The sequence below is a fragment of the Diadema antillarum genome, unplaced genomic scaffold (assembly GCF_040938485.1).
Source record: "Diadema antillarum isolate AM-2024a unplaced genomic scaffold, OU_Dant_1.0 scf00000029, whole genome shotgun sequence".
Lineage (NCBI taxonomy): Eukaryota > Metazoa > Echinodermata > Echinoidea > Diadematoida > Diadematidae > Diadema > Diadema antillarum.
In genome coordinates, this window is record NW_027270918.1 from 1,856,368 (window position 1) to 1,877,050 (window position 20,683).

The 20,683-nt window shown below is 39.0% G+C and overlaps 1 protein-coding gene across 1 annotated transcript in view; it reads left to right on the forward strand.

Annotated features, from left to right (window-relative positions):
• LOC139738940 (uncharacterized) overlaps positions 1-18,664 on the forward strand; it is an 82,844-nt gene extending 64,180 nt beyond the window's left edge. The window contains exon 4 of the mRNA XM_071649566.1: positions 18,479-18,664. Coding sequence (XP_071505667.1) covers positions 18,479-18,649 — 171 coding nt within the window. The 3' untranslated portion in view covers positions 18,650-18,664. The remainder of the gene's footprint in view (positions 1-18,478) is intronic.
• The last annotated feature ends 2,019 nt before the right edge of the window (positions 18,665-20,683 follow it).

Here is a 20,683-nt window from a genome sequence, read left to right on the forward strand (position 1 = left end):
TCGCGATTCGCAAAAATTTAGACTCACGGAATATATGGCGTATACAGTATATGATCTCATTCTCAGCATGTGAAGAAATTCCAGTTAATTTCAGTTGGAACATTTTCATTACAGATGTTTATGCCCATTGTTTGATTTAGCTAGAATTTTAAAAATGCCAGAATTAAGGAACGAAACACTATGTGAACATAACTGAACTCCAGTCATGTTTTGGGGGCAGAAATTACGGTGACCTTCCAATCACTCCCGCAGAAAGAAGGCTCAAGAGTGATTGATGGGGAGCTCTGAAAAGAAGCCAAACCTCCCGTCCTCACTCTGAAATTCAAAACTGCAGAATTCGTGAAGCCTTCCTTGGTCGTGTGAACGAATGATGAATCGAGTCGTAATTGCAATCGTGTTTGTTATTCAGCATTCAAATTAAGCACGCTCGGTATGTGTAAAAGCACTGCTACTCTCCTTCCCAAACAGGATGTTAAAAGATTGGCAGGAGGATTTCCATAATTAGCCCATATGCATTCCTGAGGGATCCTTTTTCCAAAGTGTGTTTTTCTTTTTCTGGTTGTGGCTTTCAGTGTATGCCATATTTTCTTATTGAAGTGTGTTGACACTGAATGTAATTGGAAGAGTTTAGATGAGGTTCGGTTTACGATTGCAGCAGATATGTAATGTCAAACTACACATTTTTGCACAATTTAATTTGTTTCCCCCTGTGCTGGTCTAGTAAGATGACTTTGGTTATAAATTGACACAATACTAGATATGAGGCAAACATACACAAACAAAAATAGCAGGATTTTGATGGCGATCCAAATACTAAGATTTTCTATGCCGGTTCAGACAGACAAAAATGTCTTGCTAATTGCCGATGGTGATATTTTGTGGACCATATTGTGCATGCCTGAAGTCTACTGAAATGATGACCCTTGCCCTTGTTTGTGGATTGTTGTGTTATATGTTTTTAATCATAGGATAAAAAATCCTGAGATTATGTGCTCCAGCTTTCAAACACTTGCAGCCGTGCAAATTAATACACAGTTCCTCAATAATTGTGATAATTCTGAAGAAATGACATCACAATTTCTTGCCATTTGGATCGCTGGCAAAACTCTTTAAGATACGGATTGAGATGCAAATCTCAAGATTACGGATCCTACTAATTGTGTCAGTGTGAATGACACTGTAGTGTAACATCACTTGGAACAAAATCAAGCAAAGCAAACAAAGTATGGGTTTATATTTTCACACCTTCACGTCATGCAAAGTATTAAAAAAAAAAATGCACAGTGAAATTTCCCATATAGATAGTGTTTCACCGACAGTGGACACTTGAGCCAAAAACAAAAGCAACAAGGACTTTGAATCACAGATCGTATTGTATCAAGATCTTGCCAACTCTTTCATATATATGAAATGATAGACATTGAAAAATTATCTTTGGTACATAGCCATTAGCAGGTTCAAAAAAGAAAAAAGGAGAAAGTTTGATCTTAGTAACCTCCATAGGTTCTCATGGTTGTAAATGAATATGGTTGTCCATTTTAGGACTACCAGTGATAAAAAGCAGGTAGTGTATTAAAGTAGAAACTGAAAGGCGAAATGCAGGTTCAAGTGGAGCAGCTATAAGAATCCTGTATTGCTTTCATCAGCTTTTGGACCTAAACATAGAAGCAGAGCCTGACATGACATGAAGCCGTGTTGCGAGCATCCGTCTTCCTTTGATATGATGCCAAGCCGGTAGTTTATATGACCATAACACTGCTTACAGCGTTCATGGGAATTCTTGAGGGTTTTTGTTTTTTGTTTGTTTTCTTTTGGGGTTTCTTTTATGTTTTTTATTTTGTTGGTCCTTTTCAGCCCCTCTGCATCAGTGTTACTTTTCGGTAAACTGGATTTTATCAATACTTTGCCTTGCTTTGTTTTCCCTGCCAATTAGCGCGGATGTCTTCAAACTCTTGGTCGAGTGCTATGAACTATGATCCCTTCATAATCCCAATTGTTATGTTGTTGTTGTAAACAGAGTGAGTGATCAGGTCTACAAAGCAACTTCTACCATGTTATCTCAAGCTGCATTCACACACAAGAGTTATCGGATTTGCATCACAGTATGAAAATCTGTTTTATTTACTTCATTTCACACATGCCCCCCAAAAAGTTACTTACAGTTGAACCTCTCGTATCCGGACATGTCGGGACCGGGGCTCATCCGGATAAGGGATTTGGCCGGATACGGGAGACTCAATGCTTTATACATGTACCTTGGTACTACACATACTGATGTAGCCCATTGTAGTACCACTTGTAGTAATGTGTATACTGCAACCTTTTCATTGTTACACTCAGTAACAGACCCCAAAATAGAGGTTCGTGTTTGCAAGAATGAAATCATTTTCTTTTATAAATTCTTGGGATGATTTACCTAAATAATTATTAAGAAATGTATCAAGTAGATCTTGAAAATAAACAGTACGAGTCGACGAAACTACGCTTCAAAATTCGATCATCACGGCTCGGCAAAGTCGACTGTAGGTCACCATTGTTAGATGGTCTCCCTCTCTCTCTTTGTGTGTGTACTGTGTGTGACCAATTTTTGAGTGTTCAATGTCATTCGTTGCTCAGCCAATGACTTGAAACAATGCATGTCTATCTAGTCATATCGACGGCTGTGTATGGACCTATATGTGGCAATGCGATATGAGAGGACTCGAGCGCATAATCTGTCCATGTTCTTGCGATGATTTGGGGATGTTTGGGGGTGTTAAAATGTCTGAAGGTAAGCAATTTGGAAGGAAATTTGATGTAATGTATGTTAATCATGTTGGAATTAATATGTAATTCATGTGTGTTTGTGTAGGAGTTCTCAAGGAGTTGGGAATCCCCCTTTCCTCCCGTAATTAGTAAAAAAAAAAAAATCACGGCGAGATTGCGTCCGTATAATAGAGGGATCCTGATAAAGGGAGGCCGGATAAGAGAGGTTCAGCTGTACCTGCAAATGAAGTGCGTTTAATCACCAGGCTGTGCATGCCTAAAGAATGAACAAATCATGACCCGGGCACCCCGAGCGTGTGGACCTAGGGTGGAGAGTTCCGTTATGGGATTAAAAATCGACGGTTTCTTCACTTTAACCATTCACACATGCTGTGGAGGGCACTTTATCATGTGGAACTGACATTACATTTGTATCAGTATTGCCAGAGTTTACCCATTTATTTTTGTATACAAACACCAGAATTAAGGGTTTTCACATCAAGTTGAAAAATTAATTTAAAGATAATGCTGATCATGGGTTTGTGTTAACAGGCCTTTCCTTCTGAAGTTATCTTCTTTTTTTCCCCAAACCTGCTTGGGGTTCAAGCACTGTTGTACACTACTTGTGCAACTTGCTTTAAAAAATTCTCTGATATATTATCTCTCCCATGTAAGTCCTTACAATCTTGATGTTGCATTCTGCAATTGCACAGTGAAAGACCCATTGTATAGATTATTTGTATGCTATCATATAAGTTAATGGACATCATTCCTGGATGTCATTAATTCCACATCAGTCACCATACCTTGAAAAACAACAAGAGCTAATAAATTGATTTGGCAAATTGACAAGATCAAGTGCACTCATGTGTGATACAGTTGAGCATGTTTACCACAAATTAATGCCAATTTGCTGTACATACTGTGTGCAGTCTCCTTGATAGTGTGATTTGGATTAGATATGATAAGTGATGCACTCATATGGTATACACTGTATGCACACTCAAAGAACCTGGGCAGTGCAGCAAGTAATTCTTGTTCTCATGAGGTGGAATGCATGAAAACTTCGTGTTTACATGTTCATGTTGGAAATGGAAAGTGAGTAAATGAATGAGTGAGTGAATGAGTGAATGAGTGAATGAATGAATGAATAAATGAATGAATGAATGAATGAATGAATGAATGAATGAATGAATGAATGAATGAATGAACAAACGAATAAATGAATTAATGAAAACAAAAACTGAAATGTTGCTGCTGAAGCTTCAGCCATTGGTCCTCTAAATATTAGGCAAAGAGCTGAACCCAGGCTAGGTAAAAGATGATTGATTATCATCATTTTTTTTTTTTTTTTGGGGGGGGGGGGGGAGGGGGAGGGAGTGTTATGCAGCTGTCATTTGTATGACGCACCTCTTGACCCCCGGGATAGGTGCGTCAAAGTACCAATGTGCGTCATACCTTTTAGGTACCATGACGTACCCTCCGTCACAAAAAGTGACACACCTTTATGAGACATTGACGCATTAACCATGAAAAATGGTGACGCACCTCTTCGTGAAAATGACTGACCCTTGACGCACATGTTATTCGCGGTACGTACCAGACTGGAAAAGTGTGCGCTCACGCAATTCGCTGCCTACGAACTGTGTGCACCGAACGGAAATTCGCGCGCGTGAATCCCTGTCGCCTACGGACCCTCGGATGTTTAATGGATCGCCGTGGTATCCCCATGTGTGGGCGGCTGGGGAGTGCGAGTATACTAGTAGTAGCCTAGCTGCACAAGCCAGCTGCCACTGCACTATCCACAGTCCCCTATTTCGTTTTGAGTCGGGGTAGAAGCGTTCCGTTGTGCAATGTCTGCTTGTATTTCTCTTCTTCTCCATCCGCTTGTCCCTTTCCTCTCAAGTACGAAATGATTTTTAGAGTGTTGTGTGTGTTTTTTGTAACGTTATAGCATCATTTTTCTGCAAGGAAGAGGTGAGTTTCTGTTCGTGTATTGATGTGCACTGCAGTATGTGCAGATGAAAAGCGTTCGAACTTTCTTTCCCGAGGCCGAGTATCGTGGAAATTCGATGTAGGCCTATTTCTAGGCCTATCAAAAGAGATCTCATATAACAGAATACTTATAACAAACTATTTTCCGGTCAAAATGAATTGATTTCCTTTGTTTTGTGTCGTTTATTGACTTGATCCTAAGGATCTCGTCGCAATACCGAGTTTCCAATGTCTATATCTATTTTCGCGTAGCTTTCGGTGCTGCCAACTTTTGCTAGGGCCTAATTAAATTTACTTCACTAAACTTACCGTTCTCCACTGTCGTTTCTCACACCTTGTTTGGTACGATTTCTTCCATTTTATATCACTTTATCCGTTCCCTTTGTACTTTGAAGTATTTTACGTAATTCTTTCAAGTGTCTCGCACTGCTATTTTCGTAACGGCGATTTTTCCGCTTGCTGCAATCACTTTTTCGAACCGAAGCGACGAAGTTTGATACCAGCCGCTTATAGTGTGCTGTGGGTTGTCTTTCTAAATACATGTACCGGTATTTGTGTTGTTGGGAGGTGTTGATACTTTGTATTTGTTATTTATTTTCCTAGGTGTTTGTCTCGAGGGACTACATTGTATGCGTGTTTCTTAATGTTGATAGGAAAAGGCTAAAATTGTCTGAGTGATGTCTGATGGTGATGATGATAACTATGCTGGTGGAAAAAGACGGCTTACTGTGAATGCTGAGCGTACGTGCCGTTTGTTTTATTTCACTTTCCCTCTTATTCTTCTTTCCCCCTTACTCTTCTTTTCCCTCCCAAGAATGATAAAAAAAGAAATTACATACACCTCACAACAAAAAAGAACCACGTGCTACCAACCTTCGTAAAGTTAAATCTAAATGTTCAACATCAGCAAAGAATAAGGGGAAAGCACGAATGACAATAAATCAGAGCGAAGGGATTGTGTTACATGCAGTCTCTTCGGCTCGAAGAAACTTGACACCCCACCTCTCTCCCCTTGTGGAAATTTCCACAAAAGCAGGTGCCACACCCAGGTGCGTGCCAGACGAAAGAATGCGCGCGCTGGAATAAATAGCGTGTAAATATCTTGGAAATATCGATCGAAGAACCAGCTCATTAGTTGAATTAAAGGAATCATTGCAAAGATATCGTGATTCTATAGCCTTTCTTTTGGCGCATAGTAGGAAACATCAAACAGTCGAATATAGTGTACTTGATCGAATATCTTATGTTCCCTGGACACTAAGGGAAGGGATATTTATTCTCACTAGCGTTCTACCGCAGGAGGACGCATGGAACGCTCGAGGACGATTTTACGCGTATATAGGCGCATCTGACATGATGTGCGCGCTGGTGATTTTTTTCTGTAAGAGAGAAATCGTCCTACCGCGGTAGGACGACTGGCGTCCCTCCGCGTTCTACCGCCACATACTAGTATTGGTCACGTCTCATGCTTTGTGAGTGTGTGTGTGATCCCAATTAACAGAAGAGAGAATTCGAGCAGCAACGCAACCAACGAGAGCCAGAAGCTGGGTGTACTACGATGCGTATGGCGATTTTTATAACGTAAAGACTAGAATTACACGGCTTGAAATGGTTTGTGGCCGTATGGATGCCAGTTTAATCACAAATGAGGTGGAAAAATATCGTCGAGCAACCTTCAAGCTGAGACACTATTCTATCGGGATCACTCAAAAAATAAAGTGTAGGCCCTAATTTACATTCAAATTTCAAGGATGAAGTGATTATGATTAAGTAGGTCTACTAGTAGTACCTGAATCCTGATTTAACGACAGTGAAATGAGCTATATAATGTGACATGACAATTCGCGAGTCTTGTGCTGATATAAATGAACGAAATCACTGAAAAAAAAAAATATCTACACGTGACTCCTAGTATCCTTTGTCAGGCAATTGAATAGCGAGAGTGCAACGTTTGACATGTTAAAATGCCAATGGGAAAAGTGAGCTTCAAATATCGAAGCTACTTTGTTAAGAAAAAAACCCAAAAAACCCGACAAAACAAAACACAAGTCACAAAAAGGACATCGTGAAGCTGCATTTTGACAACTGTTATGATTATTTACATACGGCATGTGCCACGGTCAAACACCTTGCTTAGACTCGCCTTTAGACGTAAATTTTGGTGGATGAATTTCACTTCTGATGAACGAATGTAATATCATGTCTTTCTTTTAGTTTGTAGATTGTATTTTGTACATTGTTATACAGCTTGATCGTCACATTGACATTATTTCACCGACACGGCAGTTCTTTTCACTGTCGGGATACTGTTTTACGGAAATTAGTTCTTAATCTGGTATATAATGGTACATACACCTACAGAATATTTACCACGCCTCGACGGGCAACTCATTCCGTGTGTAAGTAAGGACGCCCAAGGTTGTATTAAACGATGTGCAATTTCGTTCCTGATCTCCCTATCATTACAGTACAGGAGTATCGGCTGGTGCTAAAATACCGTTGCAATCCCAAGAAAACCGCTGGATTTTACGTTAAATTGGTTAGGCTTTTAGGGGAGATTGCCTGTACATACCACTTTGGAAGACAGGAAAGCAAATTCTTCTCAAATCAGTAGTAACCTGTGATATATTCCCAACAATTCCATTTCAAACACGCTGTTGTTTTCCCTGCAGGCTATTAACAGCATAATATAACAATATGAAGAGAAACGCGTACACTACACTACTAGTAGTTGATGAGAACAACTGTAATCAAGTCAGTCTGCAAGAATCTGTGAACAGTCTATTGCAGAAGAAGTCTACTCAGTATGTGTCCAATGCGAGGTGCGCAATAACCACGTGCTGTCATTCAACATGTGCGTGCCTGGGAAGAACGCAACTTTCATGTTCAGCTCCCACGGTGTCATGTAAGATGTTCTTTGAGTGGTGGGAGACCGACGTGCAATCAACACGTTACGACGCGAAATGTACACTTGTCTTCTTCTCTATTTTTTATTATTTTTTTTTTTTGAGAAGCACAGCGGTGTTTTCAAACACACTATGTTAGGTTGGTTTTCGAGGGGTGGGGGTGGTGGAGGGGGAGGCGTAGTACAAGACTTTGAGCAAGGAGATGCTACATCTTTCAGTTTTTTTTTCTCGGGATGCGCAGATTGCTGTAATTATAATTATGGGATATTACACGATGAGAGTTGAATTAAAACACGCAAGTAAACATATGCCCACATACACGCACTGACATAAACACAAAAACACGATATAGTTTTGACGAAATGAAATATACTGGTGATCTGTAATTTTCTTAAAATTCAATGATTAAAAAAAAAAACCCTTCCATCTGCCACGTTTCCCTCTCTTCTACATCGCCATTAGGATCAAATTTCAGGATCAAATTTGATCATTTCTTTCACTGTTGTAATTGTCAAATACTAGTACATGTACATGTATTGCTCTTTATGATAAACTAACTTACAACTTGGATGGAATTGCCGAATAACCAACCGTTTGACCTTTTTTATTTTCGGTTAAATTACGAATGCTATTACCAGCAAAGAATAAGGGGAAAAAAAAAACAATTGACGACAGTAAAATAAAAGCGAAGAGCTGATTGTGCGTATGCAGTCTCTTCGGATAGAAGAAACTTGCCCCCCCCCCCAAACACACACACACATACACACACACACACACACACACACACACACACTTGTGGGCATTTCCACAAAAACAGTTGCCAGACTCCAGGTGCTAGACGAAAGAATGCGCGCACTTCTGGTAATAAACAGCGTATTACATAGCCTGGAAATATCGATCGAACAACGATCAGCTTGTAATTGGCAAAGATCATGATTTTAAGCAACACATCATAGCCTTTCTTTTGGCCCATACTAGACAACATCGAACAGTCGATTATATATACACTGTACTTGAATACCAGTATTTTTAATGCTCACTGAACTATAAAAGGGATTGATTAATCACTCAATAAAAAATGGAATTACAGAAATATTACTAGTATGAAGCAATTGAAGGGTCTCGTATGCCGAGACAAATTCACTACGAGAATGTTATGCAGCCGCATGCTTATTGAGAGCTACATGTACCCGATTAGACAGCAAAATCATGACAATTTCATGCCCCTCAAAACTGCGTATCCTTATTCAAAGTTCGAAGGAACTTCACCTGTGAAAAAAAAAATATATAATTATATATATATACTGTAAATTTCCACTAAATTTTACTTAGATATTTTGGCTAGCAACTTTCGTTCGGGGTTTTTCTTTTCTTCATTCTCATTTTTATTTCTTTGCTCGTAAAAGACTTCTTGATTTCTTCAACTAAGTCATGAGGGGCATTCGATCCATCGAACTTGCAATAACCTCATTCCTTTGAATTGAGTGAAACCACGTGTTTCGTACGGGTACTGTTCGTTATTCCGAAGGTTCGTTATTCCGAAGGTTCGTTAATCCGAAACACGCAAATTCCCTATACCTAGAGGCTCGTTAATCCGAAAATGAAAAAGGGTTCGTTAATCCGAACATTTTGTGGCGTTATTCCGAAGATTCGTTAATCCGAAAATGAAATTCGGAGCAACGAACCTTCGGAATAACGAATCTTCGGACTAAAGAGCTTTCGGAATAACGAACCTTCGGAATAACGAGCTGTAAACCGTTTCGTACTTCTGCATATCCACGCAAAGCGTGGCGTTTAGCGATCATGCATGTGGCAGACTTTCAGATTATAGTTAGGGGAAAAGAAACAGGAATAATATACTTCGGAAATTGTGATGTTTAAAGTTAAAGCTTGACACGCATGTCTACGTTTTATAGTAAACGATAATTAAAAATACCCAACAAAGTTTTGCATTCGCTCTCACAAAAGCTCGCTTGAGAAGATCAAAGTATCCCCCTCCCCTGAAAGGCAGTTGGAGTTTCCGCACCCCCCCCCCCCTTCCGAAGCTTTTGGAGATCAGATATTGCGTCCTTGGTATAACATAAAGCAATCAATGAACGCTGAACATAGGAATCTTTATTCTTTAGGGCAAAATACGAATTTTGGAGCTGCTGAGTACGTCCCTACTAATTTCTGCTTACGAGCACATAATTCCGTGAGGAATTCAAAGTTGTATTTGATGAAAATTTGTGTTGAATTACGAACCTTCGGAATAACGAACATCATCCCATTTTGACTGGAAGGGACTGACATTTGTTTTTACCGTTTGGAATTGCAGATCGGTCTGTAAAGAAAGAGTAAAATATGGCCACCACGTACACTGTACTAGTATTTTGCGGAATTCTATCCGGACTCTTTGTGGAGTTTTCCGACAGTTCATTATTCCACAGGGAAAGGTTCGATAAAGGGATGGTACAGTTTTGTTTGAGATGGGACTAGATGTTTTTTTTCTTTTAGATGAGACGTCTCTAATGAAATAATAGAGAACACATAATTCTATGAGGAATTCAAAGTTTATTGATGAAAATTGTTTTTTAAATGGCTGAGATATCAGGGAGGTGGAATAAAGCAGTTCAATAAAAGTTAGACCCACTTTGACGATCGTTTGTTTTACACTGCTTTTATATCAGCCATTTCAAAACAGATTTTCCTCAAATGAATGTTCAATTCCTCTTACTCTCCAAAAAAAAAAAAAAAAAAAAATCGAGTGAAAATTTTCACTCCTAAAAGAGTGAATACAAAAAAGAGTGAATTTAGAGTGAAAATGTTCATTTTCACTCGTTTTAGAGTGACGTCAGGGATCACTCCAAAATCTTCGAGTGATCCCTGAGGTCACTCCAAAATGAGTGAAAATGAACATTTTCACTCAAAATTCACTCCAATTTCACTCTAAATTCACTCTTTTTTTATTCACTCATTTAGGAGTGAATATTTTCACTCGATTTTTTAAAGAGAGTAGAATTGTATGTTCTTCAACATTTCATAAAGGTTGTTTGTGAGTATATTGCTATGAAAAAAAAAAATCACCCAATATATTATATATCACTCATTTAATCAAATTAAAATAAACTTATACAGCAGTGAATAACCTGCGGCGAAGACGGGGGGGGGGGGGGGGGTGTCATCGTTATATGATGATGAGAAGGGGCTGATTATGACAAGGGGAACACGCAGCCCATTATTTCAAAGAGGATGATCAGGATCAGCAGGCCTGTATGTAGCGGGGGTGGAAGTAGGGTGCGTATACATTATACGCCACCCCCAAAAATAAATACATTGTAAATAAATAAATAAATAAATATGAAATAAAAGTCTGGAAGGTCCACTTTTTCAAAAAATACCGTAAGACATATTTATAAGCCTCATCTGTATGCACTACTCCAATGTCCAATGTCTCGTTGGATGACCCCGACACTGACCACTCGGTACCCCTCACCTTACCTCCGCACCCAAGTGTGGAATAATGAAGTAACCTATATACAAGAAGCAGAAATTATATTTTTTCTTCATCATCACAGTTTCGTAAGAAGGGAGAGGAAGAGGAAAACATGAAAATAGTAATGATAAAATCAATTCCACATATTCAGATTACGATTATATTCCAGTTCGTCTCTTGGTGTATATTGTGTATTCGTGTGTGAATTTACGCCTGCCGACTGTAGTTCGTTATTCCGAAGGTCCGTTATTCCGAAGGTTCTTTAGTCCGAAGGTTCATTATTCCGAAGGTTCGATAATCCGAAAAAGTGATAAGGTTTGTTATTCCGAAGGTTCATTAATCCGAAAATGAAATAAGGTTCGTTAATCAGAAAATAAAACAAAGCTCGTTATCCCGAAGGAATTTCAATTTCGGATAAACGGACATTCAGAACAACGAACCCTATTTCATTTTCGGATTAACGAACCTTCGGAATAACGAACCTTCGTAATACCGCCACAAATGTTCGGATTAACGAACCCTTTTTCATTTTCATCAATTCCACAAATAGAGATTACGATTGTATTCCAGTTTGTGAATCGTGTGTTCTTGTGTTTGTAATTATGTGTTTACATGCGCCTCAACATAACACATTTTTCAACATATTTACATATGGTTACAATTCGTTTTCCGAAGGTTCTTTAGTCCGAAGATTCGTTTGTTCCGAAGATTCTTTATTCCAAAGGTTCGTTCTTCCGAAGGTTCATTAATCCGAAAATGAAATAAGGTTCGTTATAATCCGAAAATGAAATAAAAGCTCGTTATTCCGAAGGTTCGTTACGGACCCTATTTCATTTTCAGATCAACGGACCTTCGGAATAACGAACCCTATTTCATTTTTGGATTACCGAACCTTCGAAATAACGCCACAAATGTTCGGATTAACGAACCTTCGGAATAACGAACAGTACCCTTATATATATATATATATATATATATATATATATTATTATTATGAACTACCAAACGAACCATCAGAAAATCGAACCTTCATTTCGGATTGGCAAACCTTCGGAGAATTTAATAGGCCATATCATTCATCATTTTCGGATTCACGAACCTTTGGAATAAAGCACTTTCAGAGCAGCACGCTCTAAAACCACTCTTTTTATTCGGGCATTGGGAGGTAGTTCAGAAAAGAATAATCTTTGAAGTATAAGAAATCAGTTTCATTCTTATTCGACACTATCGATGGTTTCTAGGCGTGGTGTTCATTTTCCGACAAAAAAAAAAAAGAAGAAGAAGAAGGAGGTTCGTTATGCCGATGGTTTGTTATTGCATATCCGATACACGCAGATTCCCACTGCCGACTATAGAAGTTTGTCAATCCGAAAATAATCAGCAAGGTTCGTTTATCCGACTAGTGGTATTATTCCAAAGTTTCGTTTCTCTGGAAATGAAATAAGATTCGTTGATCAGAGAATGAATCACGTCGTACGAAACTTTTTCTGATAAACGAACTTGCAGTATACCGAATCAATTTTCGTTATCAAATGAACGAACCTTTGATCCTTTCTTCCTCTCATTTTTTTTAAATATTTATTTCTTTTTTATTATCGAACCTTCTGGTAATTAGGGATAATCAAGAAAAGACAAAATCTTTAAGGCAAGATAAGTTAACATGGTTCGACATAGTTTACTTTTTATCGAGGAGTATTCATATAGCAGTGAGTGATACCTTACAAAGAGGTATAGAAAACGTGGAGGTATAATCGTAACAAATAAGTACACATATCTTTTGGTTTAGAATGGTTGATTTCTTTCAGGCACGGTATGCATTATTCCGTTGAAAGGAAATTCTGATGTTTCGTTATTTCGGGTGCATGTACGTCACGAAACCGACACCCACGAGTCATATTTACATAATATACAGTCCAGGAGTCATACACCTCACGAGTCATACAGCCCTGAGTTCGACATAGATGATTTCCACTGGCGGGGGAGGGAAAATACCGAATGTTCCATCCGAAGGGTTTGAAATGCTATTGAGGGAGGTTATAAGTGCCGAGACGAAGTCGAGGAACTTACAGCAAAAAAAGGCCTACGAGACCAAAACATTAAATCCCGTGTTGTATATCCATCGAACTCGTGGGCTGTTTTTATTTATGTCGAACTCGTGAGCCGTTTTTACCGAGTGTCGAACTCATGAACTTCATTTGCCTAGCGTCGAACTCGTGGGCTCTATGACTCGTGACCTGTATGACTCATGGACCTGTTTTCAATGTCGAACTCGTGGGCTGTATGAGTCGTGGGTGTCGGTCTCGTAGGATGACCCCGTTATTTCGAATCTGAAACACGCAAAATCTCCAGATGTTTGTTAAAGAAAATGTAAGGATTCGTTAATACGAATATTAATGTGGCATTATCCCCAGGGTTTGTAAATCTGAGAAAAAGTTTGTTAATCTTAGAACGAACTCTCATGTATAGGTCTGCGTGGTACGAAACTTATGGCCTATTAGTTTCGGGATTGCGGAATCTTCAGAATTACACATTGTGTTTCGCTTTCGAATCAACAAACCTTCAAAATTATTTAACTTTTCTTCTTCTTTTTTCATATTTGGTAAAGCGAACCTTCGGATACCGAAACTTTTTTTCTCTCTTTCATTTTTTTTTCTTTATAAAAAAACAAAACAAAAACAAAACAAAAAACTTCGGATTGTGAACTGTGAGAAACGAACAGTTACTGTTGTTTTTCCCCGATCAGTGGTGATAATTCAGGTAAGATATAATTTAGTAGAAAAGAAAATAAGGCACACAAAAAAACAAGTTATTTGAATCCTGACATCAATTACTGTTTTTCTTTTTACCGATAAATGAAAGATCACACAGATAAGAAATGAGAGGAAAAAGAAAAAATAGCCTGTGATAACGAATCGTATTTATGTTTGACATCCTTGGTCTTCGCCCTCGGTCTTCGACTTGCTTTCCTTACCTGTCCATCCCGGGTCCCCCAGGCTCCAGACTGTTTATAACCTCCAGGAATGCACCAGTGCGCGCGGTTTCCTTTGTTGAATGCTCTCTATTCTACCGCCCCACCCTTCCCCAAGTCTGGCACCTTGCCATCGTGGGATTTTTCATGTTTTCCTTCTTGGTCAAGTTGGTGTTCACAACTTTGTCTACGTGACTGCGTTCTGTTTTGTTTCTCCGAATTCGCTGCGTGCTCTACACAGACACGTGGTGCACAAACAGTTACTGTATGGCTGTTTACGAGGGGGGTCACCTATACTCACCTGCAAACAGCTTACGGCAAGCAGAAAACGCCAGTCCTCTGCTGGTGGTTACTTTTACTGCCAAAATATTGGGCTTTGTCACTACGGAATACTATTCACACACAAATTGCAATGGAATATTCAAGTACATTGTATATCTACTCGTACTTCCGATCATAGCGATCTCTCGAGTGTTCGTGTTTCATCGAAAAGTAAGTGTTAGAAAGTTGTTGAAACTGCGTAGCAGCGCTAGACAGTCGTTAGTTTAGGGCTTCCGTATGCTCGATTTTTATGGGTTTATTGATATTGGAGCTCAGGGAAAATGTGGGGGAAAAGGATGACTTCAAAATAATTTGCTTGCCCGATTCGGTCAAGCATTTTTTTTTCCTTGTTCCAAAACGCTTGCCCAACTTTACTACTAGTATGAGAAAGTGTGTGATAGATTGCTTCACATGTCATGATCGTACTGTACAAACTCAAAGAAAAAAAAATTACTCGCAATTTTCCTGAAAGTGAGATCGAACAAAATTTAAAAAGATAAAATTAGATAAAAAATGTCATGATCGTGCTGGAGAGAGCCCGAAGAATTTGCTAGATTGTATATTTGTAGACAAATCACACGCAGTTTTGCTGAGCATGATTTCGAAAGAATTTGACAAAACTTTGTCATGATCGTGCTGTGACAGAGCTCAAAGAATTCGTAAAGTGCAAACAAGTCAAACGCAGTTTTGCTGATGTTGAGATCGAAAGAAAGTGTATAATGTTTATTAATACGATCGTGAGAACTCAAAAATTGAAACGCACCGTTACTAACCCCGCGTGAAACACACGAGCCGCCCAAATACACTACAACATGATACATGTAACGAGTGTATCGTGCATGCATCAAACGTTAGAAAGGTTGCATGTGCCACAGGAATGATCCGATCGACGGGGAAAGGATGTGCGTGCACCACTTCAGTATCTGCCCGTAGTTGCGTGCACACGAAGAATGAATCATGCCCGTCCTACCGCGGCAGGACGATCAGCGTCCTACCGCGTTCCTCCGCACGATTTTTTTCCCCTGCCGCTGCGCGTAGAAAAAAACGTTCAGCGCGTATTACGCGTTCGGCAAATCGTCCTACCGCAAATTTGCGGGATCCCGCGGTAGAACGCTAGTGAGAATAAATATCCCTTCCCTAAAAAAAAAAGATCGATTAATCAGTCAATTAAAAATGCAATCACAGAAATAAAAAGGTCTCGTATGCCCAGAGAAATTCACTACGAGTAGGTTCAATGAGATGCAGTCATCACCTGGTTAGACAGCAAAATCGTGACAATTAATTTCAGTTCACGCTCATCATAACTGCTTATTACTTATCAAAGTTTTGGCTATCAACATTCGTTCGTATGTGTTTTTTGTTTGTTTGTTTTGTATGTTTTTCCTCAAGTGAAAGACGTAATGATTTCTTCGTATCGAACGTAGACTATGTTTACCGTTTATCCAAACAGTAGGCGCCTAGGCGTACTTTCTGAATATATTCAGAAATTTCTATCAACATTTTAAATATATTACAAGACTCCCAAATACCAGTTGAAAAAGAAAAATAAGAAATCGAATTTTTGAGATATGAACAACAACAAAAAATAACTAGATCTGTCGTCTTTGGGACACGATACATACATGGTATAAGTATGAACTTGATAGGCATAGCACTTTCTGAGCTAACCTCTGCACAACTTTTGGGGAGAAATAAAGAAAGAAAGAAGAAGAAGAAGAAGAAGAAGAAGAAGAAGAAGAAGAAAGAAAGAAAGAAAGAAAGAATCCGTACAGATACAGAAGGTGATTCGAGAGGATACTCGGATCACCTAAAAATGCATAGGAAAAGACCACTTCAACTTCGAATAACTTCGAATTTCTCAAAACCGTTCCCTAGTTCATGGACATCCCATAGAAACGCGTGTTTTGATATATAGGCCTACACGTTGCTATGGCATGTCCTCGAACTATATATCTAGTTTCGCGAAACTACGGCCTGGCATGGCCACAGTAATTTTTTTCCGTAACCTCCCGCCTCCCCTTCCCCGATTCGAAAACAGCTTGATTGAAGCCCCTGCCTATATTTAAACACGAACCTTATTAAACCCTAAGTTAGGTACATGGTTTATATGGCTAGTGTTTGAATAGAATTTACATTTTAAGTTAATATAATAGACTGTCAGTATTGCAACTGATTGACAAATTGCCCTACATCGACGTAAATATTTTGTTCATAAATTTGAATAAGACTCTCAGTAGTTCCATAATCGTTAGTGTGTCGATCGGCAGGTTAGGGTTACGGAAAAAATAATCGCGGCCTGGCCTCTGCTCTGCCATGCCTCGTCTTCTGTATACACGTGTATGTACGCCTGTACTGTATACATGTACAACACGGTCCACATCACGCACATGGTTTTGCAGCAGATTTCACGGTCGACGGTCGGTCGATGCTACACTACAACAGTGAATGCGATTGAAGGATAGCGAGCTTCGCGATGCCGCGGGCTGTATGTGATGATTTTAATCACAAATCGTGTTTGGTAGTGTGGTTTTTTTAGCAAATTTGTGCTCAAACCTTCTGAAAAGACTTTTAGTCTGACATCAGATAGAAAAAGAAGACATACGAGAATGAAGTGAGTATCAGTATGTTATAATAAAACTGAATGAAAATTGTGTCATTTTCGCGTTTTCAGGAGCCGCTGAATTCGGCCGGCTCGCGATCGCGAGTTTGTTTTATTCTGTTACGGAGGGATACCATGCAAGAAGCCTCGCAAAATTACATGACGGTCCCATTAACGAACCTTTTGACACACTCTGGTTAAATGACCGACTATGACGCACATAATGGGTCAGTATTGTGACGGACATTTTGCTCCCATGACGGTACCACGCGTCATCAAATTGGTGGTACTTGACGCGACCATGACGCACCTTTCCCGGGGGTCAAGAGGTGCGTCATACAAATGACAGCTGCATTATTGGTATAGTGTAAGGAATGCATGTGGTAGAAGATATCAACAGGGTCAATCAATCATTTTGAAAATGAGCTGAGGTGTGCAACAGATTTCCACCATGCATATATGTGGCTGGTGATGTGTCACAAACTAATGTTGCAATTTGAATGTGATATGAGGAAGAGATTCCCACGTTTGAGTGCTGGAATCAAATTCATTAATGTTCATTGATTTATTCATTGTTTGTACAGCATATTTCATTCATTCATTCATACTATATACCATTTTAATTTCATCCATCAATAATATTCTTCCAACAAGGTCATATTACAACCAGAGCAGAAAGACAGGTGATGTATACCTTCGACCTTCCTGCAGGGCAGGGCATTCAATGACAAAACAACAAGACATCAAAAAGATTGTTTTAGTTGCCCAACATTGAAGTTTAGTTGCTGTGGACAAGTAGGCAAGTCGGTTAGAAGCACCCTGCAAGACAGTATGCAATATCTACAGTCCCAAACACTGAATGCTTGAAACTATTCAGTTTCTCACGAGACAATTATTGATTCTAAAAAAAATAAACAAATAATATCCATGTTCTCCCCTCCCCTCCCAAAAAAAAACAAAAACAAAAACAAACAACAACAACAACAACAACTTGGGGGAAAATCATTTAGAGGTCCTTGATGATTAATCTTTGTGAAGATGCAGAGGAATCATGGGCAGATGTATTAATAAGATTTGGGTATTCACTTGTGATGAATCATCTTGATTGGGCCAGACTGAATTAAGTGTTGGTTCATAACTCTGCCAGGGAAATTTCCGTAGCAACCGGGGAAAAAATGAGTGACAGATACCTTGTATTCAGTTGTTGTATACCTGGGCACGTGCTTGATGTGGTTTCGTACTTGGTAGAACTGTGTGTGCAAATAGAAAATGTTCACTGCCAATCCCAACCTCCCCTCTTGTAAAGGTCAGTCCTTTTACAAGCCAGGAACTGCGATGTGATAAGGATTTTTCAAGTGTACCTGTACAAGGGCATCGTCTCCTACCTCAGTGACTGACGGTGCTCACGTCGTAGCTGAATATCCTCCCATGTTGCTGATTGAATTCCCTCTTGTCCCCGCCCACCGCAGAACGAGGCAATCCACGAGGTGCGCTACTGCTACGAGTCCATCCGACGGAAGGATGATGTCATCAGGATTCGTGACTGCGTCTTGCTCCGCGCTGGAACCAGAAAGAGAGACTTGCCCTACGTTGCCAAGGTAGCAGCCATTTACGAGGATCCAGACACAGGTACGTATTAATCAAGAAGGTACTTTTTTTCCTTTTTTTTTTTCTCTCTCTCTCTAAAAAAAGATAAGGATAGTGTGTGCATTATTTGGTAGATTGATTATAGGATTTATCACCCTAGTTGTTGTCACCGCTTCCTGAAATTGCCTTTTCATTATTTTCCTGCTGTTGTACACAGACTTTAGCTGACAATACCATATCTTGACTTTGAATAATTTTTATATTGTTGTTGTCGTTTGGCATCTGTAAATATAGATTCGTAAGCCCAGAGATAATAGATCACCCTTTTTTCAGGAAAAGATATCCAATTTCAGTAAAGTAGAATTGTCTAGTCAAGTGCTGAAAACTGTGATTGATGGTCGCTACCGAGTTGTTCATTCTGAAATGTTTTATGCCAACGGTCCATATGGAACGTCCCTCTATATCACTCATTCTCCAGTGCATGCCTCTTTCCCATCTCTATTTTCCGCCCCTTGGCAGTTGACATTGTTCACTGAACATGATAGCCATTCATCAAGCAAAAACCACACTCTCTTCATGACCGCAGCACGATGAATGGTTTAAAGTATGCGATGAGCAATGTGTTCATCAAACTTCTCACTATTTCTCATCACCAGCCACAGAGGAAGATGGTTTGAGCTTAATAAAGTTGGCAAGATTGACTTTGAGAATGATGTAATTTGGTGCTAATTATGAGGTCATGTGAAAGAGTGACATGTTATTTTTAAAGGAAGAATAGAAGCTATAGTGAATGTTGCAGTAATTTCACATTATATGTGTCATTGAGTATATGTGATATTTTCTTTCCTATCCTTTTGTTTGATTTATATATTCATGTATGGAATCGTTCTTTGTAACTTTATGATCCTGTAATATTAAAAGGTTGTTAATGCCCTTTTCTGTGAGAGTTCATACAATTCATTAGAAACTGATGCAGTGGTTCAACAACAACAACAAAACAGCTGTAAATGTATCTTATTGAGTAGATGGCACATTAATGAATTGATTGCAATTAGCAAACTCAATTTGCTGGGCCTACATTCGTGGTCATTTCAAATCATTTCTGCAGTTGGCTCAATCTACATGTATCATAATGTAAGGGTCCTTGGAAAACTCTGCCTTGTGTGGGGAGTCAAAATCGGGCAGGATATTGGCAGGCAGATAACCTTACTAAAGCTTTAAAAATGCTGATATCCCTTATACCGTGTAAAGAAATATATTCACAGTGATGTGTCAATCCTGCACTAGTGAGCAGAGCAGAGTGAAGTTGTATTCTTTGTTAGCAGAGATACTGTTTAAAGGGATGGTACAGTATTGGTGGAGATGAGAATTGGGCTTTTAACTTTTTGTGATATACCAAGAAAACACTTATGATATAGTACAGAGCATACCATTTTAAGAGGAATTCAAAGTTTATTTGATGAAAATCGGGTTTGGAATAACTGAAGCATCCAAAAACGAAGTAAAGCAAAGCGATTGTAATAAAGTGTGGGTCCCACACTTTATTAAAATCGCTCTTTTTTGGATATCTCAGCCATTTCAACACCAATTTTCATCAAATAAACATTGAATTCCTCATAGAATTACATGCTCTTTCATATTTCATAAGAGGTTTCTCATTATCTCACCAAAAAATGTTAGAAACCTGAAATTAGGTCTCAACCGAAACTGTACGATCCCTGTTGTGGTGGCTCAACTTCAGATTCTAGAGTTTTCCTGGCTGAGCTATGTTTTGAAGTTCAAATGCGTTAAAAGAAAAGAAGAAAAACACTCCAACAGACAAATGTTGTGAGAATTACACTGTGGCAAAGGGGAGATCTAAATATTTGATATTTACACCATATTAATGATTAGGAGAGCATGTAGGACCGTGCAGTTCAGATTTTAAACTGAAAATATTGTTAAAGGCAGCCTTTGTAGGATGCATCAAATGAGAGAATGAGCCAGTTCATAATTAGCTCATGTACACATTGGTACAAATGACCTTTCTTTTTTCTCAGTTGGTTAGGCACTTCACTTATTTTCAAAGCGACATAATGCATAAGCTT